Source organism: Pristiophorus japonicus, chromosome 22 (assembly GCF_044704955.1).
Source record: "Pristiophorus japonicus isolate sPriJap1 chromosome 22, sPriJap1.hap1, whole genome shotgun sequence".
Taxonomy (NCBI): domain Eukaryota; kingdom Metazoa; phylum Chordata; class Chondrichthyes; family Pristiophoridae; genus Pristiophorus; species Pristiophorus japonicus.
In genome coordinates this window covers 42,783,915-42,811,477 of record NC_091998.1, presented here as the reverse complement: position 1 = coordinate 42,811,477, position 27,563 = coordinate 42,783,915, and the positions used below count along the sequence as shown (strand labels likewise).

Here is a 27,563-nt window from a genome sequence, read left to right as displayed (position 1 = left end):
AGATCACATGGCTCCAGTTGGGGTGGAGTGTAGATGTTTTTAGTATAAGGGGTGTTGCAGTGGTGTGGGGCAGACTGGTTGGGTTGGGTGCTCTTTGCTTTTCCATTATTATTCATGGGTTTGTATGTAACCTTTTGGGCTGCTGACTAAAGGCCATGAGGCTCTTTGTCGGCCAGCGCGGACACGATGGGCCGAAATGGCCTCCTTCTGCGCTGTAAATTTCTATGTTTCTAAACTGAAAAAGCTATTTGTGTCATGGCCGCTGGTACTTCATCTCACTGCAGTGGTCCCTCTGTTAAAAGAATATTTACAATTGCTATCAATTTTTTATTTGATAGAGGCTTAAATGAGAAGCATATGCTTAGCTGGTGTTGAGATTTACAAGTAATTACATTTTTCAGACGCGACTGTTTTTGATATACTGTGACAAGTTGCAAATATGGTAGCACTCTGATCATGATGTGAGATGTCTAATACAGTATACTGCAATTGCCTAAATGAGATGACAATGGCATGCAATCATTTTGTGTAACAGGCTTTGGTTATTTGTTTGTTTTCTAGGAAGAAAATCAGAAAAAGACCCTGGCAGCAAAAGTCGAGCTTGCCAAATTTCTCCAGGAAACTATTGCAGAAATGGCTAAAAGGAATAAAGCAGAAAGCGGAGAGGCTACCAAACAGTTTTCCTCCTACGTACAGCAGGTTTGCTTCAAGCATTCATGCAGATCTCCCAATAAATTGCAGCCAGGTACTCTCCCATTAGGAGGCTGATGTGGCCATCAGAAAGCAACTGGTATGTTTTCTAGTGGCTGGTTAAATGGAGGTAGAGGAATCACCTCTGGGGAATAGTGTATGACATAGGGGGACTCAAAAAGGCAAATCATTTAAATGGTAGTTTGGAAGAAAAAACATGTGTGCGCACACTAACACTTTTCTTGCCCTCACTGCCTTGAAGGCTTGTCTCGTACGGTGTTGGGTACAGTGCAAATACCCACTTAAAAAACATTTGTTTGTCACTAAAGTATTAGCTTTCCATAATGTTTTCTAGCCATGTCAAGCGACACAATAAACAAATCAAACTGAAGCTGGTTTCTCCTAGATTCCACACACGTCGCCTCCTTTATTGCTCTTACAGTTTGGGCTTTTCCAAACGCCTCCATTTAAGTTCATGGCTAGAGGACAGTTTCTGTAAGCAGACTACGAGACCGATCTTTGTCTTTACTACCTGGGTAGAATGTGGAAAGAAAAATCTGCCCGGGAGGATCATACACCATTGGAATGAATGAAGGAAAATCCACCAGTTTCTGTCGGAGGTGTGTGATTACACTGGAGTCTTTGTAAACCAAAATCTGCATCACTTTTCTCTTCCAAGGGGAAAATAATCAGGCTAGACCAGTGTGTACAGGCTCAAGCTATCTGTTCAGATTTACTTAACAGATGCAATTATATAAAGAAGCAAAAAGACACTGCCAGATACAAATACAGTGCAGTGATCAACCTTGCCCAATATCCAAACTGATCTGTCTGTTTAAAAACAAGAAAAGAGAGCCCAAAGTCCTTGTACATTTTTTCAGTAAATTCTTGAAAAAGATGGTCTTTGGTGAACAACTACTCACTGAGCCCCCATCAGTCTGTATTAATGGTGAGGTGAATAGGGAACTAAGCAAGTCTCTCAATTTTTTAGGCATCCTTTTTAGATGGAAAAGCAGACCCTCGCAGCAAAACCTGCATTAATAGTGCAGAAAAGAGTCTCATTTTGCTGGTATTTGCATCTGCCGACTTGTAATGGTTCTCAACATCCAATAATAATGGGAAAACATGATTTTGTTTTTGTCTGGAATGGAACTAGCATGATGACTTGGTGGTTTATCTCACCTTCTTTTGACCCAAGTTCCATGCAACCGGCTATTGATTAAAGTCAAAGCTCTAGTAATTCAGGGTAAGCTCTGGCAATGAATAAGAAACCATTTGAAGGATAGGAAACTATGAATCCTTGTTAAAGGAGTTGTGTTGGAGTGGCTAAAGGGTGAAGTACTGAGTATGCTGCCTCCGGGCTCAGTGCCGGGCCACTGCTGGTTATAATTTGCATGAAAGACCTGGATTCAGAAACTCCATGCAAAGTGGTCAAATTTGCAGATGATACCCAACAAGAGGGGCAGTGGATCCAGAAAGGCCGCTGAGTAATTGCAGAATGAGTTGGACAAGATAAATAAGTGGACAGAACATTAACAGTTGAAATTTAATGCAGGCCAGTGTAAAATGTTATACAAAGAAAGAAAAGCAAGCGACACGCATACTTCATGAATGATGTTAGAATGGTAAGGTTGTAGTTAAGAGACCGAGGAGTCTTCGTAGACTCAACATTCAGCATAGAATCATAGAACCTTATAGCACGAAGGAGGCCATTCGGCCCGTCGTGCCTGTGTGGGCTCTTTGAAAGAGCAGTCATGCTGAGTCCCACGCCCTGCTTCTTGTCTGTAACCCTGTAAGTTCCTCATCGTCAAGTACCCGTCCAACTCCCTTTTAAAATTATTAATGGAATCGGCTTCCAGCACCTTTTCAGGCAGAGCGTTCTAGAAACCGACAACACTCTTTTCCTCCACTCCCCTCTAGGATCTTTTGTCAGTGATTTTTGAAGCTCTGACCTCTGGTTATTAGCCCACTCGCCAGAGGGAATAGTTTTTCTTTCTTTACTCTATCAAAACTTCTCATCATCTTGAAAGCTTCTATTTGGTCACTGGTAACCATCTCTGTTCCAACTTTTCCAACCTCTTTTCATAACTGAAATCCCTCATCCCTGGTGACATCTTGGTACATCTGCTCTGTCCCCTTTCTAAGGCCTTAACTACATAGCCAAAACAGTCAGAGGAGGGAATGTTAAACTTTATAGTTCTCTGGTCTCCCTGCACTTTCAATGTTGAATCCAGTTCTGATCGCCAAGGAATGAAACATTCAAGCATTGGAAACATAGCAGAGAAGATCCAAGAGGCAGATCTTCAGTGTCGGGAATCTGAGTTACTGTGGAAAGATCCGAAAAGCTTGGGCTTTTCAACCAGGAAAGGAGGCAGAGAGAGATCTTAGAGGCATATAAGATAGTTTTAAAAAAAAAACAATATTACTTTAAATTAAACTGTTGGTGTACACCAAGGGAGCACAGGTTCAAACTACAGAAGGGTTTTCTTAGGATGGATATCGGGAAATTCTTCTTCATGCAAGAAGTAATCCACATATGGAGTAAACTTCCAGATCTAACAGAGAAGACAAAAACTCTGGAATCATTTAAGAAACAATTGGATGTTACAATGGGGTACCATTAGGATCTCTCTCGATGGATGAATGAAGATGGACCAAATGGCTGTTATCACGATATAATTATAGACATAGAAAATAGGTGCAGGAGTAGGCCATTCGGCCCTTCGAGCCTGTACCACCATTCAATATGACCATGGCTGATCATGCAACTTCAGTACCCCATTCCTGCTTTCACTCCATACCCCTTGATCCCTTTAGCCGTAAAGGCCACATCTAACTCCCTTTTGAATATATCTAACGAACTGGCCTCAACAACTTTCTGTGGTAGAGAATTCCACAGCTTCACAATTCTCAGTGAAGAAGTTTCTCCTCATCTCGGTCCTAAATGGCTTACCCCTTGTCCTCCGACTGTGACCCCTGGTTCTGGACTTCCCCAACATCGGGAACATTCTTACTGCATCTAACCTGTCCAATCCCGTCAGAATTATGGATGACAAGGATCACTTAGCCTTCAGACAGACCATCTCCTAATTGCCATTGACCTCAGGAAGCCGCGGCAATTAGACTTTGGAGCTAAAGGGGACGCTGGATTACACACAGGTGCATTTTGAACAGCTGAATATGATATTGCCTGCCACATGGTGTAATGCCCTTGTCCTTATAAACCTTGTCATTGCACACATACACCTATCATGGGACAAAACCTCTGTCAAAATTACTTCTTCAGATTGCTTGTGCAATTTGGGTTTTTATTTATTGTACTAAACAAAGTCTGCACTCTGCCCCTTGCTACGTTGTTAGCAGAGCTTTGATTTTAATTGCTATCTCTGTTCTCTACATTTTCACAAGCATTTCAAACTATCAGTAGAAGAACAGTAATGCAGCTGTTGCTTGCAGCTGCTATTTTTAGTAAATATCTAATTTAATGTTAATTGGGGCTTCAGTTTTATGACTGGATTTTATTGCTCTGCAGGCATGTTGCACAGTGCAGTACTTTTTATTGGAGCAACTTGGCCGGTGTACACAGCATGAGGTTTCAGGGCTACAGTTGCTCTAACTCCTTGTATAAAGAGCAGCTTTTTCCAGCGCAAGGCAACAAACTTGAAAGAACAATTGTAAAATTGACAAAGAAACCAATGGTTTGTACAACGTTTTCACCGGTGGTTCACTGAGTTTCTTCCTGCAGCCATGGACTCAAATTGTTCGGTTGGGAGTGGTAATTTTTCTGAAATCTCCTCCTGATATATATGTCCCTTTTTAGTTTAATATATTGGGAAATTTAATGAATGTGCGTTTGTATAAACATTTTTCTCTCTTTCTTGCCCCCCCCTCCCCCGATAAACTAATTTCAGGACACTTCACCAGGCATGTCTCTCGCACACCTGTCCCACATTCCCTTCTGAAAACAAAATGAAAATCAATTTGAACTCCAGAAAATTTCCATTTTTTAATGTAAATAGAATACATACTGGGATTATGAAAAACCAACTCATTATTTATGTCTAGAACAAGTATCTGAGTGGTAACCAGATGTAATGCAAGAGAGAAGTTAAAGTTTGTCCCAAGTCCTGTTTACATCAATATGTGAACAACCAGGCCAGATCTTAATCTTGAAATTGCTCTCTATCAATTATTGTTTAGTAATTCTGTTGAATAGCCCAGGTTGGTGAGTGTAGTTGACATAATCATAATCATCAATCAGAATAGAATGATCCCTTAAAATTTGAAAACTCGTGAGCCTTTGAATGGGTTAACTGAATTCTCCATTCCTCAAATTGGGATGAGGAAGCTTTGAAGAGATCTTGCTTTGAAACAACTATTGGAACAGGCACTTTGGGAGTTGGAAACTATTTCAAATTCACTTGCAGGATTGAAGTTGGGGAAACCCCATCAATCACACGTGTATTTTAACTTAATTCTACATTTCATTTCAAATCTCTTTTAGATTAAACAGCGTTTTAGAAAAGGGAACAGTGGAATGTATGAGGCTGGAATTTCATTGATTGTTATTTTTTTTTTATGTACATGAAGGTGCGTCGCTCGGGGGAAAATCCAAGCACTCAGGGCATCATGCGTTTCTCCAAGCTCTTCAAAAATGAGTTGACACTGGAACACCTGGACCGCCCTCAGCTAATAGCGCTATGCAGGCTTTTGGAACTCCAGCCTTTTGGTACAAACCACCTGCTTCGCTTCCAGCTCCAGATGGAACTAAGTTCCATTAAAGCAGATGATGAAGTAAGTGTGGAATTACAGACACCATTCTGTAGTTATCACCGCAAAACTAGTACAAGATTATTTTTAACAACAACTTGTATTTATATAGCGCCTTTAATGTAGTCCAATGTCCCAAGGTGCTTCACAGGAGCATTACGACATAAACAATTTGACACCGAGCCGCATAAGTAGAAACTAGTGCAGGTGACCAAAAGCTTGGTCTAAGAGTTAGGTTTTAAGGAGTGTCTTGAAAGAGGCAGCGAGGTTTAGGCAGGGAGTTCCAGAATTTGGGGCCTCGGCAACAGAAGACATGGCCACCAATGATTGAGCGATTATAATCCGGGATGCTCGAGCGCAGAATTAGAGGAGCACAGACTTTTCGGGATGAGGTTGTGGGGCTGGAGGAGGTTACAGAGATCGGGAGTGGTGAGCCCATGGAGGGATTTGAAAACCATAAGAACATAAATAGGAACAGGAGTAGGCCATACGGCCCCTCGAACCTGTTCTGCCTTTCAATAAGATCATGGCTGATCTGATCATGGACTCAGCTCCACTTCTCCGCCCGCTCCCCATAACCCCTTATCCCCTTATTGTTTAAGAAACTATCTATTTCTGTCTTAAATTTATTCAATGTCCCAGCTTCCACAGCTCTCTGAGGCAGTGAATTCCACAGATTTACAACCCTCTGAGAGAAGAAATTTCTCCTCATCTGTTTTAAATGGGCAGCCCCTTAATCTAAGATCATGCCCTCTAGTTCTAGTCTCCACAATCAGTGGAAACATCCTCCTGCATCCACCTTGTCAAGCCCCCTCATAATCTTATATATTTCGATAAGATCACTTCTCATTCTTCTGAATTCCAATGAGTAGAGGCCCAACCCCCTCAACCTTTCCTCATAAGTCAACCCCCTCATCCCCGGAATCAACCTTGTGAACCTTCTCTGAACTGCCTCCAAAGCAAGTATATCCTTTCGCAAATATGGAAACCAAAACTGCACGCAGTATTCCAGGTGTGGCCTCACCAATACCTTGTATAGCTGTAGCAAGACTTCCCTGCTTTTTATACTCCATCCCCTTTGCAATAAAGCCAAGATTCCATTGGCCTTCCTGATCACTTGCTGTATCTGCATACTAACCTTTTGTGTTTCATGCACAAGTACCCCCAGGTCCCACTGTACTACCAGGATGAGCATTTTGAAATCAGAAGTGTTGCTTAACTGGAAGCCAATGTAGGTCAGCAAGCACAGGGTGATGGGTGAGCGGGACTTGGTACGAGTTAGGAACAGAAAAAACCTGTTGAACCTTTTGCCTTGAAATTCACCCTTTTGCATTCTAATTAATTAGTCTGTAAGAAACTATTTTCTGTGCTATTTCAAACTAAATAATTAATGCTTTTAAAATGGCGGCAAAAGTAATTTCATAGTGTTTATACCATTTATATTTTAAGAGCTGAATTTCAAGGCATTTGAGTCTTGTCTCATGTGGTAAAGTAGTTCTTTCTATGTTTTGTAATTGGTAATTCCGCTCGTGCTTTTGAGTTACAGATGATTGCCAAAGAAGGTTGTGAAGTTTTGACTGTGTCGGAACTACAAGCAGTATGCAGAGCAAGGGGAATGAGATCATTGGGACTGACAGAAAAGCAACTGCGGGATCAGCTCTCTCAGGTGATGAATATGGTAGAGTACTCAAGTAACCATGACAGTATATATTTATGCATACTTAGAATGTCATAATGTGCAAATAAAACATGTACAAAATAAACCTTGCGTAACACATTAATCCAATCAACCTTGAAAACTGTAACTGTTTTACCTGGACACATCCCCTTAATCGTGCTTATTAGCAACGGTCTACTGGGCTGAAGGTTTGTGAGACGCTGGGACTCAGGCCAGTAACTGACTAGACCAGTTTCACATTTCCTTACCGTGTCACACTCGAAATTGTTATTTCAGGTGCTATGCCAGCTCTAGCTGCTGTTTACTTTACATTGAGCCCATAACACACTCTCTGCATAAATTACTATGAAAATTCCAAGTATAACTGGGGAATAACCTACGTGATATTTGCCGTTGGATAGCCAAACAGCATTTTGTTTCCCAGCAGTAGCATTGGTCCAGTTCAGCACAAATATTTACCATAAAATGCAAATAAAAAGCACCTTTTCTTCTTTCTTTCTCTTCCTCAGCCTCCATCGCCATTCCCATCCAAGAAACTTGCATCATCATTCCCACATCCTTCAGGTCACAACAACACCTAGTCAGTGCCTGGGCATACGGCATGGATGATCTATGATGGTTTTGACAATTTTGAATTTCTCTGGTTTTAGTAATCAGTTTAGGGTCCTGAATCTAGTATAGACACACAGGCCTAGAAATTAGTCTCTGGTGGTGGCACAAAATGGGCATTATTGGATCGGCCGCCCGTTATACGCAGCACCTGATACTCTGTCCCGTTGACTGCAGTGGACTGGTTATTACCTCTGCGTATATTGGAGACCACAAAGTATCTGGAGGACAATGTACTATCTTTTTTAACAGCCTTTGTGCCAGTTGACCGTGGTAATAAATATGTTTGTGACCGGAGAGAGCGTTGACATGCAGGGGAATTACACTCTGGGCAAGTGGACAGTGGAGCAATGTGCCTGATACATCTGTAGATTGAAATCCACAACAGTAAGGCTGGCTCTGTAAAGCTTTCAGACCATCGTACATAGCAAGCTGATTTGTGTGCAGCGGGATGGTATTGTGGTGGTCTGCTACATTGGCAAGGGAGAGGAAAAGTTCAAACAATATTAACATTAGCATTTGTTTCAGCTTCCAGAGTTAGTGCTCTGCAAATTCATTTTGGACATGAGCTATTTGATTTGACATTCTGACAGGGCAAAACTTAGTATTCACCAGAGGTTTTGATGCAAGATAGCTCCCTGGTTTCATTTGTCTCACTGTTTTATCTGCCACAACATAAATCAGAATGGAATGTTGTTTTCACTGTGTAGATGCTCGTAAAACCTCAGGTTATTTGGGTCTTTTGCATAGAGCAGTGTAGGCCAACGATATAGTTATTCGTTTATTATGAAGGCAGACAATGCAGCTAATAGCTGAATTCTGGTCCATCGAGCCTGTCCCTGAATTGTGTACCAGGCTTAATGGAGTGGATGTAACTGGCTCCTTCATAATATCGCACTGAGTAACCCTTTCAACAAAGTATCGCAGACAATGTTACGAACATACGAACAATGATGGACAGGTAAAGACCATTTAGTCCATTGAGTCTGAACTACACAATTGCGATACCTTGTGTATCACAACATATACACTCCACCCCACTCCGAACCATGTCACCTCCTGGGAGAGGCAAAAAAACAGATTTAAAAACCCAGGCTAATTTGGGGTGGTGGGGGGGGGGGGCGGAATCTGGGAAATTCCTCTCCGACCCATCTAGGCGATCAAAACTAGTCCAGGAGATCTCTGGCCTTGAATTCCCTGCAGTACCTACCTTCTGTAAGAGTTAATTGCCGTCGCAGCCAGAAACAAATCCAGCTTTTGCTTGAAGTTCAGTGAGTCTGCATCCACCACATGAGAGGGCAGCTTGTTCCAGAGGTCTACTATTCTCTGAAAAGAACCACCTGCTGACATCTAACCTAGATCTAGCCGTATACAACTTAAACTTGTGTCCCCTGGTCCTGCCTAATCTATTTAATTAAAATAAACGGTCAGCTGGAACACTTGTCTATTTCATTCATTATCTTATAAACCTCAATCATATCCCCTCTCCCTCCTCCCTAAGTCTACGCTGCTCTAAGGTATAGAGTCTCAACTCTTTTAACCTATCCTGATAACGAAGATGCTTTAGACTTAGAAAACATGTTGTCAACATTCATTACTCGGGAAGAATTCTCAAAAGGAGTAGAACAAAACCAAAATGTTTTTGCTAATCACAATTGCTCTTGATTTGTAAAGCTGTTCTTTATGATGTGATTCCTTTTAATCTAAATACAGTTTTAGAAATGAGACCTCTCTTTTCTTCCCAGTGGCTTGATTTGCACCTGAAAGAGAATGTGCCTCCATCACTGCTGCTATTGTCTCGTGCTATGTACCTGACTGATGTCCAACCAACAACTGTAATACAGAAAGTGCCAATAATGCAGGTGATCTTTCTTCTTGAGTGACTTTTTTAAGATATTGGTATCGAAATGGATATTTGTCGATGGCTAAGTAGACCACCAACAACATCTTGCATTTATATAGCGCTTTTAACATAACATAAAACATCCCAAGGCACATCAAACAAAATTGGACACCGAGCCACAGAGATATTCGGGCAGATGTCCGAAAGTATGGTATAAATGGTGGATTTTTAGAAGAGGGTTAGGGAGGAAATTCCAGAGCTTTGGGGGGGGGGGTCTAGGCAGTTCAAAGCACGGCCGCCAATGGCTGAGTGATTAAAATCAGGGATGCTCAAGCGGCCAGAATTGGAGGAGTGCAGAGATCTCGGAGGATTGTAAGGCTGGAGGAGATTACAGAGATAGGGAGGGGCGAGGCCATGGAGGGATTTGAAAACTAGGATGAAAATGTTAAAATCCAGGTTTTTAAGATTTTAAAACCAGTGAAGGAAGTAGCTGCCATATAAGGTGTAAATGAAATGAAAACAAGTGTTGGAAGCTCCAGCTTCTATTGATTTTGTGTGCGTGAATAAACGCAGTGGATTGAAATTTCAGCTGTCCAATGTATGCTTGTGCTCCAATCTGCTGTGCTATGGATAGGCAATGTCTATGATTTCTCGTAATGTGGATCCCAAATTATACATATGCCATCGTCACAAGGGTTGAAAGCGAGGCTTGGAAAAAAACAGGCAAGTCATTTTGAGCTCCAGTATATCTGTTTGAACCTGACTCAAGTTGCATCCAGAGGGGCCTTTGAGTAGGTTTTCTGTTCTGGCAGACAAGCTAAGGTTCTCAAGAGAGTGAATATAAATACATCTTTTTAAAAATGTCGGAGGAAAGAGGAAATTTAAATAAAATGCAGTTGGGAGTACTGGCTTTGTGAAACTGACAGGAATGATAGCAGTTTATGCATTCTCCATTTACTAAAGAACAGTAGCTGAGCACTTGCTCCAATAGTTAAATTCATTTATATTATTCATCTGTATTACTTATATACCATTTGTGCTCTTTACCCTCCAGCTGGGTATTACTGGCACCCTGAAGAAAGAGCCACCAGATCAAAGCATCTCCGAAGAACCAACCCCACCAACTTGCAAAGCATCGTCTGACTCGGCCCCGCCATTGGAAAACGAGGTATGACTGTGACTCGCACAGCACACAGTGTTTTAAAAAGAATCCAACTCTACTGTGTTTGATGAAGATTGATTTTTGTAAAACTTCAAACCTTCCTCTGATGGCCTTGTGCCTGTTGTAATAGTGTCAGCTGTGGCTCAGTCAGTAGCACTCATCGAAGTCAGAAGGTTGTGGGTTCAAATCCCACTCCAGAGGCTTGAGCTCATAATCTAGGTTGACATTTCAGTGCAGTGCTGATGGAGCGCTGCACTGTTGGAGATGCTGTCTTTCGAATGAGATGTTAAACTGATCCCCTGCCTTCCTCCTCAGATTTCATGGCCAGGGGAGGTCTTCCCGGTGTCCTGGCCAATATTTATCCCTCAACCAACATCACGATAACAGATTGTATGATCATTATCACATTGCTGTTTGTGGGATCTTGCTGTGTGCAAATTGACTACCATGTTTCCTTAAATTACAAGTGACTATACTTCAAAAGCACTTCATTGGTTGTAAAGTGCTATGGAATATTCTGTGAAAGGCTGTATAAATAAGAGTTCTTTATTCCCTTAATACTAAGCTATACAGCTTAGGTTCAATTCTGGACCTGTGCTGAGTTGTCCTATCTTGGATAGGGCAGTCGTTGAACAGCAACAATTGAGATCAGTGACCTGGGCTGGAGCAGATTTCATCTGGGGTTCCAAACTTAATGTGCTCGTGTGGGCGTTGGATAAGGGCAGTATTACGTACAGCTTTTGGTTAATTGACATGTCAATACTCGGAGACCATCATCATAGGCAGTCCCTCCAGTTGAGGATGATCCGCTTCCACGTCAAGAAGTTCACAGGTGTTTCAATGAAGGACCTAATATTCCAGGTCCCGAACTAAAACCTGAAGGGTGGAAAGTGCTTGTGCGTGGATTTTTTAAACGTGTGGTGGCCGTTGCACACGAGCCACCACACGGGCTTGACATAGCTAGGTTTTGGTCCAGTGGCAAGGATTAACCAAGGCGATTGGAAACCAGCTCTGCTGCACAGACCAAGTGCGCGCACACATCGCAGTGTGGGCTGACCCGTGCTGCCCCTGGGCCCTCGCCTCTCCTGGGCCCCGATTATGTGTCTCTACAATTTCTCACTGCCCCATTGCCCTGCTCCTCTGAGACCAGGAAGTGGGTCGGGCAATTATTCAGCATTGGTGAGAGGCACCAACAAAGTTAGGATTTGTGCCTGATTTAAATATGGTGGGGGAGCTTTCAGTGCAACTGGTGCTGGTTATTGGCAGCAAATCAGTTAGGAAGGTGTGCCATGAGCCACATGCTCAGTGGCATATGCCTGGTTCCCAAGTAGTTAGCTTGACACTCAGTCTGGGTGGAAGGGATGAGGGTATAGAGAACTAGTGCAGGATAAAGGTCTTATGACAAGTGCCAGGATGCCAGCCACATAACCTGCATGATGTGATTCCTGGTATCGTACATCATCTGCACGTTCAGTGATTGGAAGCTAAATTATCAGAAAGCTTGTCTGACATCCAGTACACGATGAGCAGAAATTTCCTCCAACTAACTATTGGGAAGACCAAAGCCATTGGCCTGAAATTCCGGCCTCCCCGGGTCCGTACGGAGTTCCTACGAACCCGGGAAATCATCGGAAATGCCAGTTTCCGCATGCGCTAGAAACTGGCATTTCCGATTTGTCAAGTTTCTGGCTTGACCGATCGGGAACGAGGACACTTGCAAGTGGAAATTTCCAATAGTTACGCTTACAATTGTCCTCAAAAATCTTGCGCCTGAAAAAGCAGGCGCATAGCCCATTTTGCAGGCGCAAGTGTTTTTTAACACAAACATCTAAAAATAAAGTTATTAAAACATATTAAAAACCCTGCCCACAACGGTAAATTTGTTTTAAAAAAAAATTAAAATTTTTTTTTAATCGGGAAATTATTTTTTTTAAGACATTAATAACTTTAATTTAAATGAATGTAGTGTAATTATTTTCTATTCTTTTATTAGTGTTTTGGGTGTTTGGGGCTGTGTTTGGGCTCTTAGAATCATAGTAATAGTAGTTTAGGCCCCTGTGGAACTCCTATTACTATTATACTTTACCTGATTGGTTGCCCAGAGCCATGTGAGTCCTGCTCGAGGTCTGCGCACACGTTGATGTGCACGCGCTGTGACTGGCAGTTGAAGGAAGCCACAGCATCAAAAGGTCCAATGTAGGCACCAGCTTAAAGTTGGTGCGTACTTTTTCTCTAAAATACCCACAGGAAGGCAAAACCGGAATTTCAGGGCTATTGTCTTTGGTACCCGCCACAAAATCCGTTCCCTCGTCACCGACGCTATCCCTCTCACTGGCAACTGTCAGAGGCTGAACCAGACCGTTTGCATCCTTGGTGTCATATTTGACCCCAAGATGAGCTTCCGACTGCATATCAGCGCTGTCGCCAAGACCGCGTTCTACCTCCATAGCATCGCCTGACTCTGCCCCTGCCTCAGCTCATTTATTGCTGAAACCCTTATCCATGCCTATGTTACCTCTGGTCTTGATTATTCCAACACTCTCCTGCCACCTTCCACCCCCTATAAAATTGAGTTTATCTAAAACTCTGCTGCCTGTTCATAATTCTCACCAAGTCCCGTTCACCCATCGCCCTCGCTGACGTACATTGACTCCTGGTCCGGCAACACCTCAAATTTTAAATTCAAATCCCTACATGGCCTCGCCCTTCCCTATCTCTGTAACCACCTCCAGCCCTATTAAGATCACTGCGCTCCTCCAATTCTGGCCTCTTGCACATCCACAATTTATGGCTTTGCTTTCAGCTGCCTAGACCTAAACTCTGAAATTATCTTTCTAAAGCCCTTTACCCCTCTTTCCTCACAAGACACTCCTTAAAACCTACCTATTTGACCATACTTTTGGTCATCTGTCCTAATATCTCCTTATGTGGCTGTGTCAAATGTTGCTTGACAATGATCCTGTGAAGTGCCTTTGGATGTTGTACTAGCATTTAAACAATTTGTTGTGCCAGTTCCCAATTTTCCCTGATAATTGTTAGTCAGTGTTTAAACTGATTGGCTGCCATGTTGATATGCTGTGCCCAGCAGTGACAAGATGTAGGTTTGCAGTCGTGATACTGCATATTGCAAGGTTCTGATATCAGCAGAGGTCCTGGGGAAATTTCTCCATGGGGGGCAGGGACAGGTAAACATTAGCCTTGTTATTATCTTGCGCAATGCCTGCCCAGCATTCAATTCAGAAAATGGCATTCGGAAGGTGGCTGAGAAATGAAGCACGAGGAGAAGATCGGGCTGCTCTTTGCTGGCTGTCCAGAACCGAAAGAGAATAAACGTACACGTGCAACTTCTCTGAGAAGGCAGTACAGCAGTCAGTGTTTAAAGGAGGTTATATGTGAGTGGAAGAGTCACAAACATTGTATTGTACAACCAGGTGCTGCCTGGTCAATGTGTGTTTTAAAAAGTTCTATTAGCAGTAAACTGCGCTTGTTTTTTTTTTTAAAGCCACATTTATATAAAATCTCCAATTCTTTTTAAAATATCTCTAGAAAATGCCAGCTGCACATATTGCATGCCACAGAATAGTGAGGTGCAGTTTTGCCCCCAGGGAGGGAAGTAAAGTTCAGAGGTTGACCTCCCCGGGTCTGAACAGCTGGTAGAAGTAGGACCGCCACCTTTCCCCAATGTGGGGCAGGTTGTTAATGTAGGAAAGCACATGTCTGAAATCGTTTCATAAAATATCACTCAAACCAAAACTTTTGTCTGCTTTTCACTTACCACAACCAGGCCACTTGTACACTTAATGCACTTCATTGGTTGTAAAGCGCCTTGGGACGTTCTGAAGTCATGAAAGGTGCTATATAAATGCAAGGTCTTCATTGACAAAGCTCTGGCACAGATTTGCAACTTTTAACATTTGTGGAAAGTTAAGCTGCATGTCCTCAATTAGCAAACTCAATGTGGACACTCCTGGGGGTGTGGGGCTGCCTTAGTTCTTGCTGATTGGCTTGTTTGAGCCAGTCACAGTTCCTGATGGGCAAAGATCGCATCATACAGAAGGGAAGTGATTTTGTAGATGACGCGCTCCGTTTGACCTCCTGGACTGATTTCCATTGCCTGAGGAGGTTGGAGAGGAATTTTCCAGAGTATTTTTTCCCTTATTGGCCCGGAATTTTTCTCTCTCGCCTCTCCCAGGAGATTACATGGCTGCAGGGGTGGGAAGAAGTGTTTAGCCATGGTGGTCTGACCATTATGGTGTAGGGCAGGTGATGGATCAGCTGGTCTTTTCCTGCTTGTCATTTTAGTATCTTGGTATGTAAGCACCTGTCTGAGCACAGACTTGTATGTGCTGCTTCTACCTGCACCACTTTGAACTTGAGCCAAGGCTGTGTTCCCACTGCTACTCGCACTGACGTTCTGAGCTGCTTCAGTAGTCGCTGACTCGACCTTGTGTTAACCTGCAGCTTCCAATCTTTGCAACTTACTGGTGTTGTGTTCTCAGGCTGAAAGTGTCAAAGAACCCCAGAAAACCAAGACCAATGGATCGCGATGAATGACGTTACTAGGCGATGCAAAGAGCTCCTCACATTGGAGAAACTGTTACACCAGAGTGGCTGGTTCCTCAGTCGGGCAATTCAAGACAACTACATCAATGGACACTGAGGAGGGCTGGTAATATCCCTGTGGCAGGCTGATGCTTTATCAATCACACTGGTTACATCCTAGCAGACTGGAAATGAATGCTGCAGCTGAAAGGAATCATCAAGTAGCACTCAATATGAGAAAAGGCAAAGCAATCATGAACAATGCTGTGTATGTAAGCTACTGATTTGTCTCACTTAATGCAAAGCAGCAACACTGGAAGTGAGAACAGGTAAAAAAAAATAATCCCCCACTGCACAAGCACAGAAAGTTCACTCTGCAATGTAACCGCAATACTTCTCATTTGTTTGCATGCTGTATGGCATTAGCAGAGGGGAAAAACACACCAAGCTACACATTTGTGATATTTTTAATGGATCCTTTTTGTGCCATACCGACAGGCACTTTTATATTGATAGCATTTTATTGGTGTTGGGTGTGTGCTACCCCTGCTAACAGCACAATATAAAGCACGTTAACTTTACGCCAGTGACAGCTACCCAACTTTTCTTGGGCCTGATCGTGGCTGTTGGATGTGCAGATAAAATAGGGCTTTTGCTATAGTCTTCTGTCGGGGACCGGTACTGTGCAGGTATAGTACAACAGGTGCTTGATGCTCAGAGGTAAACGGGTCTCCATGTTGGTGAACAGTATAAAAAATGTGCCTTTTGACTTGGTAGCCAGACCTCCAGCACCGTTTATATCTGTGACAAGACAACATGCTGCAAATGGCATAATTTTGTTATTTTGACTGGTGCTGAAGATACATTTTTGTTTGTATGGTATTTTGTTTGCAAAAATATTGAAGAAAAGTGGTACACATCCTTTCCTCACCAATTCGGCGATGTACTGTTTTATTCGTCCATAATTGAATAAATTACCTTATTTTATAAACCTGCCTCTCATGTTTGTAATCAGTTGTCTAAGCTTTGTGACTTTTCCAAGCAGAGACAATGCAGGGGCAGCTGCCTTGCTGTTCCCTGTGCTGCTGGGACAATAGAACAGAACTGGCACTGGACCTGTTTGCCCCCAAGCTGAGGTGATGTGCCAACACTCGTATGTGACAAGATGGTGTTCTTTGGGGAGGGGGGAGGAATAAGCAAGTTAATGAAAATGGAAACCTATTCTCTTGGTCTTTGTATAATCACCTTGCTTTGTTTATAATCGACAACCACATGTCCAGCTGTAACATAACATTCCTATTCCCTGGACAAGACCCATGGTTCATGTCGCTGCATGCGCCTAGCACACTTGCACCACTGAGTAAATACCAAACACCTGACATTTGGCTTTGGAAGGAGTGAGCAAGTGGTTCAAAGAAGATTTCAAATCCTATCCTGCTGTTTTCTTAATGCGGAAAAATGATCTGAGCTTTAGTTACAAAATGCAATCAAATGCACTGAAGATACTAAATCATTTTTCATCAACACTTGCTGCATTTACATGTTAATTGAATTCTGGCTATTTACTCTGGTTTAAGTACGGGAATTACAGCCCCAATTGTGCAGTCACCTCCATTCCAGCTCTTGTATTCACAGAATCAGGTGCTCATTATAATTGCAGGTCCAGATTCCGCTGCCAAAAAGGCAGTTTTAGCACTGCTGATATTCTTCTGGAATCCATCTCATCGAGCAGTTGCAATAACCCATCTGGCCACTGGGGGTCATTCTTGAGGCAGAAAATAATTTTAATTTTAATTTTCATGATCTGAATGTCTCTGGCAAAGTTGGCATTTTTATTGACCATTCCTAGTTCTTGAGGAAAATAGTAGTTTACCTTCTGGATCTGCAGCAGTTCAACAGAGATGCATTTTAGTAGGAAGAATAAGGAGGCCACATACTCTTTGGGGGTTAAAATTCAACCTGTAATTTACAAACGGGTAGATTGGGTTCGGGTGAGATGCTAAATCTTTAACCATCTCAAACACACCTCCAACCTGCCCACTTTCAGGTTTAAAGGAGGCAGGACAAGGGGCCGGCAGCCAATCTGCTCTCGGGAGGCAGGTTGCCTATTTAAATATTTTAATGAGGCTCGCAGCTGAAGGGAGGTGAGGACAGCTTCGGGGAGAAGGTAAGTGCCTTTACAGAACTGCTTGTGGGACAGGAGGGGCAGGAGTGATTTCCCCCCGCTATACAAAGACCAAACTGGGTTTCTTTGTCCCGGAGGGTGTCCAGCCTGAATGTTGTAGCAATTGCACCCATCCAGGCAAATGGCGAATATTCCATCATGTGTAATGGAGGCTTTGGGCATTCGGGAGGCGAGCCACTCGCTGCACAATACCCAGCCCCTGACCTTTAGTGGCCATGCCATTTTTTGTGGTTGGTCCAGTTGAGTTTCTGCTGAATGCTGATCCCCAGGATGTTAATAGTGGATTTGGCGAGGTTAAGGCTATTGAATGTCCATGGGGAGGTAGTTAGGCTCTCTTACTGGAGACAGTAATTTCCTGGTGTGAATGTATGTTGAATGGATGAAGACCAATCCAATCCATAGCGACTAAAGCAATTCTGACTCAAAGATTTTGATCATCCATATGGAGCAAGCAGATTTTCCAACCGTCCCCTCACTGGCTATCTGCATCATCACAATTAAAATTTGTAGAGAAACTAGTAAATGAATTACAAATTCAGTGAGTTGCAACCAAGGAAACTTGTTAACTTAGAACAGTAGATGTGACATGGGCATAGATTTAAAGTCATTGGTAGAAATATTAGAGGAGTTGAAAACTTTTTTCACCCAGAGGGTGGTGGGGGTCTAGAACTCACTGCCTGAAAGAGTGATGGAGGCAGAAATTATTTTGGCTGGCGTGACAGGCTGAATGGCCTCCTATAATTTTATGACATTTCAGTAAATGATTTTCACAGTTTAGAATGTAAATTCTGAAATGTGGAATAGCTGACTGCATAGCCTGTATTCCTTGGTTGTATCATCATCCATTGAACTTGGATAACGGATACTTCAGGAGAGAGAAATAAAATACTCCAATCGTTCCTCTGCCATTCTGTATAAAGTGCCTCACCGTGTATTTGACCGTCCTCACAACCAATTCCCAGCACTGTGCTTCAAATGGGTGTTCGGGGAATTGTGTCGGGCATGTTGTTGAATTGAAGACAACACAGAAATACCTCCAGGAATTTCTCCCTATTTCACCTGCATGCCCCATGTATGCAAAAAGCCTGTCACTTCTACATAAAGAAGTCCCTTGTTCTTTCTACGCCGCCCACTTTCTGGGAGAGTGGCGATGTGCATTATCTTCAAACCCAAAGACTAAATGTGACCGTGTTTAAAATCACTGGCAGGAATCAATTAGTGATGTGTTAACTACTGCATCATGACAAGCACACCGAGAGCATTAACCTAAACAATGAACACTGGTTACAGTGTGCAAATACTTTTTGGCTTGCAAGCAATTAAAGATAACCCGGCTGGGCAAATGGTGCAGCGAGTTAGTAGACTCTCCTTTTGCCTGGGAACTTTGGCACAAATCCTGCTGGCGGTGATGTTTGCAAAGTTCAGTCGACAGAAGCTGTTCAGTCACAGCACCTGCAGGGTTAAAAACGGGTACTGCTTGGAGGGTTCTGCAGATTGTGGAGAATATCCATCACAATCCAGTATGCAGAGACACAAATACCCCTTGCTCTGTGAACCCTTCACTTTCAAAATGTGTAATGTAAAGCTACAATTAAAATCCCTTCCTTCCAAAAACCAGCTTATCTATGGTAGATTCTCCCCATCATCCATTGAAGCTTCATGCTACGGGTTTCAGTAAAGGAGGTGATGACTTGAGTTTAAAGGAGGGGGGCACACAGTCAAGTTTAGAAGTACAACGGGGTCAATATGCTCCTGGTTTAAAATCCACGGAGTAAGTGGCTTTTGCTGCCTTTCCATTAGGACCATAGGAATTGCTGGATTAATAATGACCAACGTCTGTCTAGTTCACCTACCAATACTGGTAGTCGCACGATACAACGCTAATGGTTGACTTAGCATGGTAATCGATCTCTAATCAATCTACAACAAAGGCAAGAAAACCTCAGTGGTGGTGAGCTTTGGGAACCATGGGTCCAAAGTTACCTCCCAAGCCTGCAACCTTGCCTCACATTGCTCATCTATTGTATCCCATGTGCATTTATGTGCTGCCAATAACCCTGAGGGCGAAGGAGAGAATGGGACAGACTGCAGACTTGTCCCATGGTGAGCCTTAACCCTAAATTCAAATCAACATCTTGGCAAGTGCCTGTGTGTGACTCTTCTCTTCCGCACAGCAGTCACCATGAAACGACTGTGTCCAACTGTTGCTGAAATTAGATTGTTTGTGTTGTGGGCTGGGATTCCCCATGGAATTTGGTTGGGACACTCCATGTTAGTTTATTTGGAAAAAAAATGGACTTGTGCTGGCATCATATCTGCATAGATGAAGCTCATTTTATGCAGAGCAAACTGTTGCATAGTCACTGTCCACACGAGGGTGGCTGTGAGCATAGATCACAACAGCAGCTGAAAGCAATGCAATCTATTTATGCTCAAGTCACATCCTTTACCTGCAGTCTCACCATCACCAATTCCAAGGAGAGTTAAGAACATAAGAAAGAGCAGGAGTAGGCCATCTGGCCCCTCGAGTCTGCTCTGCCATTCAATATGATCATGGCTGCTCTGATCTTGGCCTCAGCTCCACTTCCCTGCCTGCTCCCCATAACCCTTTACTCCCATATCGCTCAAAAAATCTGTATCTCCACCTTAAATATATTCAATGACCCAGCCTCCACAGCTCTCTTGCGTAGAGAATTCCAAAGATTCACGACCCTCAGAGAAGAAATTCTTCCTCATTTCCATTTTAAATAGGCGACCCCTTATTCTAAAACTATGCCCTCTAGTTCTTGATTCCCCCACGAGAGGAAACATCCTCTCTGCATCCACCCTGTTGAGCCCCCTCAGAATCTTATACATTTCAATAAGATCACCTCTCATTCTTCTAAACTCCAATGAGTTTAGGCCCAACCTGCTCAACCTTTCTTCATATGACAACCCCTTCATCTCAGGAATCAACCTCGTGAACCTTCTCTGAACTGCCTCAATGCAAGTCTATCCCACCTCAAATATGGAGACCAATACTGTACGCAGTACTCTTAAGTGTGGTCTCACCAGCGCCCTGTACAGTTGTAGCAGGATTTCCTTACTTTTATATTTCATCCCAGTTGCAATAAAGGCCAACATTCCATTTGACTTCCTATTACTTGCTGTACCTGCACATTAACATTTTGAGTTTCATGTACAAGGATCCCCAGATCCCTCTGTACTGCAGCATTTTGTAATCTCGCCCCATTAAATAATAATTAGCATTTTTATTTTTCCTACCAAAGTGGATAACCTCACATTTTCCCACATTATACTCCTCCTGCCAAATGTTTGCCCACTCACTGAGCCTGTCTCTATCCCGTTGCAGATTCTTTGCCCTCCCAATTTGCTTTCCCACCTATCTTTGTAGGTTAAGCTCCTTGGTCACTTCTGCCCTCGTCGCTCCTTGCCCAACCGCTTCTCCTGAAGGCAGTGACTTATAAGCCTGAACAGCAAGTTTGGTCACGATCGAGTCCATCAGTATATTCCACCATAATGTGATCAGATTTGGCACTCTCGCAGATCCTCCCCACCCCTCTCGTCCCTAACCCAGGGCAGCTAAAGTGACAAGGAACACCTCCACCTGCCGACAGAAGCATGATCAGCTCACAGATCAGACCCAAGACCTAATTATTTGTTAGAGGTGTTCAAAATCATGAGGCATCTCGACATAATATATCGAGAGAAACTGTTCCCATTGGCGGAAGGGTGGTGAACCAGCAGACACAGATTTAAGGTGATTGGCAGAAGAACCAAAGACGACATGAGGAAAAACCTTTTTACGCAGCGAGTGGTTAGGATCTGGAATGTGCTGTCTGAGAGGGTGGTGGAGGCAGACTCAATAGTGGCTTTCAAAAGGGAATTTGATAAGTACCCGGAGAAAAAAAATGTGCAGGGCTACGGGGAAAGGGCGGGGGAGTGGGACTGGTTGAAGTGCTTTTGCAGAGAGCCGGCACGGGCTCGACGGGCCGAATGGCGGCCTCCTGTGCTGTAACCGTTCTAATTAGTCTCTGGGGCTCAGTGCAGCACGAGGTGGTGTATTCAGGGAAGCTGCACTTCCCCCATCAACCATTGGTGTCCTTGTGCACAAGAGGCCAGAATTCTGATGGAGTATGCAAAGGGCCTGGAATGGATTTTTTAAGAATAGGTGTGCAGCCATCCAAGTGGGTAGCACTCACTTCTTGAGTCAGAAGGTTGTGGGTTCAAGGCCCATTCCAGGTACTTGAGCACACAAAAAATCTAGGCTGGCACTCCAGTGCAGTGCTGAGGGAGTGCTGCATTGTCGGAGGTGCCATCTTTCGGATGAGACGTGAAACAGAGGCCCCGTCTACTCTCTCAAGTGGACTTAAAACATTTCATGGCACTATTTCGAAGAACAGCAGGGGAGTTCTCCCCGGTATCCTGGCCAATATTTATCCCTCAATCAACATAACAAAAAAACATTATCTGGTCATTACCACATTGCTGTTTGTGGGAGCTTGCTGTGCGCAAATTGGCTGCCTCGTTTCCTACATTACAATAGTGACTACACTCCAAAAGTACTTCATTGGCTGTAAAGCGCTTTGAGAGTCTTTCTTCACAACATGCAACTGCTCAGCATTCTTGAAATGCACAGAAGTTCCAACATGAAAACGGGGATACTGAAGCTTTTGGCTCCCTGCACTCTCGATTCTAACTGCAGCTGGTTTGACCGTGTACAGCAGTGCTGGAGCCTGTTGGATTTAAACCTGTGCCGGGTGGGAGTGTGTGAGGCGAGCTCACAATGCTTTGCACCACTCTGCCCTCTATCTCTTAAACTGTTTGCTTTGCTTCCATAACAGTGTAAAAGATAACCTGTTCTTTTTTATAACAGACCAGGGCTGGGCTGGAACCCATCACAGGGTGAGATCCAGACTGAGAACCACACGTGCTATCCATTTAAAAATATATATATTGTTGGATCTGTTCAACATTAAACATATTTACAACACTGATCATTCCTTTGCACCATAGATTCATTCCTTTACCAGCTTTTAGCCACAGAAATTTAAGTCATCATTAAAGGCATTAACAACATGGCCATTATTCCGTTACATTGACCACAGACTTTCCTTTACCATTTATTAGCTTCAGAAATTAAATGTTTAGTTTGTCGCCTATGACATACAACAATCCTTTGAACTTTAATGGATTGTTGTATGTCCAAAAATTCCAGCCTTAAATTCTTTCCTGAATAATAAATCCACGCAGCCTCTTTTAGTCTATATTTGAAAACATCTTTTCGGTTTATTTTCCTCCCCTTATAAAACAGAGCATTCTTTTGTTGCACAGCCACAAATCTGGCCACACTGAATCGGCGCTCCGCTAGACTCGGGCAGACTCTCCTACAAACCCCATCGCAAAATGGAGCATTGCCCATCCTTACTCCTTACTTCCTCTGGGTGGTGATTCAGTGTTAAGTAGCACCGATCACTTCGACACATTTCGGCTGCCTGAGGTTGAGCCTAAAGTCTACCGCGAAGTTGCAGTGATCTGTTGCCCTTGCACTCTTTGGGTTTATACTTGGCCATCACCACTCCTCCCACTGGGTTTTAAATTACACACCGTGCCTCATTCGGCTGTGAAATCCTGAAACGCTTCATAAAGAAGCAATAATCTCCTGTACTGAGATTTGAACCCATCTCCCGACACCGTTAATGCTGAAATTTCAGCTTCCTACCCATCTAGCCACCCTCCATCCTTCGCTCAGGGACACTGACAGTCAGAATCTCTCCTCCATTCCCAACCCAGGAAATGGAACACTTCACTCCTTCCATCTTTCGATGAGACATTAAACCGAGGCCCCGTCTGCTCTCTCGAACGGATGTAAAAGATCCCACGGCACTATATCGAAGAGGAGCGGGGGAGTTATCCTCGGTGACCTGGGGTCAATATTTATCCCTCAATCAACATCACAAAACCAGATTATCTGCTCATTATCACATTGCTGTTTGTGGGATCTTGCTGTGCGCAAATTGGCTGCCGCCTTTCCTACATTTCAACAGTGACTACACTCCAAAAGTACTTCATTGGCTGTAAAGTGCTTTGGGACGTCCTGGGGCCGTGAAAGCCGCTATATAAATGCAAGTCTGTCTTTGTTTCTTTCTCGGACACGCTGGTGCAAGTCTCCCTCCCTGGATTTGGACAAGGCTGTTTCTCGTCCAGCCTTTTGAGTTGTCTAGGTGGGGGTGTGGAGAGGGAGAGATCCTACAAACCCTCCCAGGGGATTTGTAGGATCTCGCGGCGACATCATTGGTGATATTTCTCCAGCAACTTGAGGTGTCTACTGTACATGGTCCATGTCTCTGAGCCATACAGGAGGGCGGGTATCACTACAGTCCTGTAGACCATGAGCTTGGTGACAGCTTTGAGGGCCTGGTCTTCAAACACTCTTTTCCTCAGGCGGCCGAAGGCTGCACTGGCGCACTGGAGGCGGTGTTGGATCTCGTCGTCGATGCCTGCTCTTGTTGATAGGAGGCTCCCGAGATATGGGAGGTGGTCCACGGTGTCCAGGGCCGCGCCGTGGATCTTGATGACCGGGGAGCAGTGCTGTGCGGCGAGGACAGGCTGGTGGAGGACCTTTGTCTTACGGATGTTTAGCGTGAGTCCCATGCTTTCGTATGCCTCAGTGAATACGTCGACTATGTCCTGGAGTTCAGCCTCTGTATGTGCGCAGATGCAGACGTCGTACGCGTACTGTAGCTCAACGACAGAGGTTGGGGTGGTCTTGGTCCTGGCCTGGAGACGGCGACGGTTGAACAGGTTCTCACTGGTTCTGTAGTTTAGTTCCACTCCAGCGGGGAGCTTGTTGACTGAATCCACCAGGACATTGTTGTCAGCTGCTCCTACACTCCCTGCTCACTACTGCCATCATGTGGCCAGTCAATATACAGCAGCTTGTATTACATGAAAGCTTATTCAAACTGCAATTGCAAAACCAATGTAAAACTTTCTTTAATCAAAAGATTACTAACTTGGAATGCTCAAACCTAATCCCCAGGCCCACAACACAAGTGACGCCACTTCACCATCTGTGGAGTATCAATTATTCCAAATCAGTTCCAAACCAAAAACTATGCCCAGTTTGGGTTCCGTCAGGACCACTCGGCTCCAGACCTCATTACAGCCTTGGTCCAAACATGGACAAAAGAGCTGAATTCCAGAGGTGAGGTGAGAGTGACTGCCCTTGACATCAAGGCAGCATTTGACCGAGTATGGCATCAAGGAGCCCGAGTAAAACTGAAGTCAATGGGAATCAGGGGGAAAACTCTCCATTGGCTGGAGTCATACCTAGCACAAAGGAAGATGGTTGTGGTTGTTGGAGGTTAATCATCTCAGCCCCAGGACATCACTGCAGGAGTTCCTCAGGGCAGTGTCCTAGGCCCAACCATCTTCAGCTGCTTAATGACCTTCCCTCCATTATAAGGCCACAAGTGAGGATGTTCACTGATAACTGCACAGCGTTCAGTTCCATTCACAACTTTTCAGATAATGGAGCAGTGTCCGCATGCAGCAAGACCTGGACAACATTCAGGCTCGGGCTGATAAGTGGCAAGTAACATTCGTGCCACACAAGTGCCAGGCAATGACCATCTCCAACAAGCGAAAGTCGAACCGCCTCCCCATGATATTCAACAATATTACCATCGCCGAATCCCCCACCATCAACATCCTGGGGGTCACCATTGGCCAGAAACTTAACTGCACCAGCCACATAAATACTATGGCAACAAGAGCGGGTCAGAGGCTGGCTATTCTGCAGCGAGTGACTCAATTGCTGACTCCTCAAAGCCTTTCCACCATCTCCAAGGCACAAGTCAGGAGTGTGATGGAATACTCCCCACTTGCCTGGATGAGTGCAGCCCCAATAACACTCAAGAAGCTCGACACCATCCAGGGCAAAGCAGCCCACTTGATCGGCACCCCATCCACCATCTTCAACATTCACTCCCTCCACCACCGGCGCACCGTGGCTGCAGTGTGTACCATCTACAAGATGCACTGCAGCAACTCCCAAACCCGCGGCCTCTACCGCCTAGAAGGACAAGGGCAGCAGGCGCATGGGAACACCACCACCTCCACGTTCTCCTCCGAGTCACACACCATCCTGACTTGGAAATATATCGGCCGTTCCTTCATCGTCGCTGGGTCAAAATCCTGGAACTCCCTCCCTAACAGCACTGTGGGAGCACCTTCACCACACGGACTGCAGCGGTTCAAGAAGGCGGCTCACCACCACCTTCTCCAGGGGCAATTAAGGATGGGCAATAAATGCCGGCCTTGCCAGCGACGCCCACATCCGTGAATGAATTAAAAACGATATACACACACGCGTATACATACAGAGAGAACACAGTGAACAAATTGAAGGCAGCTTATGCTTATAGAAAACATAATGATTAAAATGATTGAAGTATCCCTAATATAAAGCCAAGGACCGCAGAGGGTTAAACTGCATTTCGCTCTGTGTAAAGAAAAGAAGGGTGGAGATGCTGCAGGAAGCTACACAAAACAGGACACACTTCAAAAGAGACAGAAAACAATAGTAATCCAGCTTTTACTTATCTTTATAACTCACCTTAAATTAATGGTAAGCAACTTTATCCTGAGTCTTGAAAAAACTGGCATTCTTATAAAATCTGTTAAAGCAAGCAGCAGTTTCTGACAAGCAGAAACTATTATCCCATTGGTGACATCACGGTTAACTTTCAGGGTCAAAGGGGAATCTATCAGCACAACCCCATTTAGGTCTTATATTTACCAACTGGACCACTGCCTGTCTGTGGGTACAAGTACGGTAGGTGGGCACAGAGTTCCTCTTGTACATCCTGACCTTTCACCAGAACAGCCCATTCTGACTTAGCTGCCTCCCCAGGATGTTAGCGCCTTCGACCCCTGACCCCTAAGAACGCAGATGAGAAAAAAAGACTTGGATTTCTATAGCGCCTTTCACGACCACCGGAGTGTAGTCACTGTTGTAATGTGGGAAACGCGGCAGCCAATTTGCGCACAGCAAGCTCTCACAAACAGCAATGTGATAATGATCAGATAATCTGTTTTTGTGATGTTGGTTGAGGGATTAAATATTGGCCCCAGGACACCGGGGATAACTCCCCTGCTCTTCTTCAAAATAATGCCATGGGATCTTTTACATCCACCTGAGAGGGCAGACGGGGCCTCGGTTTAACATCTCATCCGAAAGACAGCACCTCCGACAGTGCGGTACTCCCTCAGCACCACACTGGAGTGTCAGCCTAGATTTTTGTGCTTGAGTCTCTGGAGTGGGACTTGAACCCACAACCTTCTGACTCAGATGCGAGGGTGCTGTCCACTGAGTCACGGGTGAAGTCGAGAACTGCGACCCCCGCTGACCTTACAGCTGCACATCAGCGGGTTATCTTTCAAGGTGGCGTCACCTTCTAACCCTGGTTTGGAGCTCTGGATCCTGTCTTCCACGCTCTGCAGGATTGAGCTGGTGCAGGTATTGGGAGGGATCGTGGAATAAAGACCACTACAACACCTGCCCACTGAAAGAGCCAACCCTACCCTCACTCCAAGAAGACTATCTCATTCCGCAACTTTATTAAACCATAACTGCACTTTACTCTTCATTAAAATGCACTCTGGTGCCGGTAAATATCTGTCCTGTTTGATCTGTCATTAATTTAATTTTCCTCCCAATGTCTCCTGTGCCACTTCTTACATGCTGTGACTCCATTACAGATGACTGCTATTGACTTCCAGGTCATAATATGTCAGGAGCGAACCAGCTAATCAATATTCTACATTAGGAATATCAGTGAGGTTTATGTTTGTGGTTTGCATTTTGTACTAATTACATCCTGCGCAGTCAGTAAGTACTTCTCCTGATGATCAGCTCGATACTGCCCTCTCTCGCATCCTCCCCCCAACGTCCTCGCCACATCTATCCCAAAGACAGACTAACACGCTCGGCATTTTTATCCGCCCTCTCCCTTTCTTCATCCCATCTTTCTTGGCCTTTTTTTTAAGTTCATTCCCAGGATGTGGGTGTCGCTGGCAA

At 44.2% G+C, this 27,563-nt stretch overlaps 1 protein-coding gene across 4 annotated transcripts in view; it reads left to right on the top strand.

Moving 5' to 3' along the window:
• The window catches only part of letm2 (leucine zipper-EF-hand containing transmembrane protein 2), a 43,110-nt gene extending 26,825 nt beyond the window's left edge, over positions 1 to 16,285 (top strand). For 3 of the 4 annotated variants that reach the window (XM_070865973.1, XM_070865971.1, XM_070865974.1), the window contains 6 exons: positions 562 to 699; positions 5,281 to 5,484; positions 7,001 to 7,126; positions 9,493 to 9,609; positions 10,645 to 10,758; positions 15,252 to 16,285. In XM_070865973.1, coding sequence (XP_070722074.1) covers positions 562 to 699; positions 5,281 to 5,484; positions 7,001 to 7,126; positions 9,493 to 9,609; positions 10,645 to 10,758; positions 15,252 to 15,302 — 750 coding nt within the window. In that variant the 3' untranslated portion in view covers positions 15,303 to 16,285. The remainder of the gene's footprint in view (positions 1 to 561; positions 700 to 5,280; positions 5,485 to 7,000; positions 7,127 to 9,492; positions 9,610 to 10,644; positions 10,759 to 15,251) is intronic. The other variant, XM_070865972.1, reaches the window with a different exon arrangement.
• The last annotated feature ends 11,278 nt before the right edge of the window (positions 16,286 to 27,563 follow it).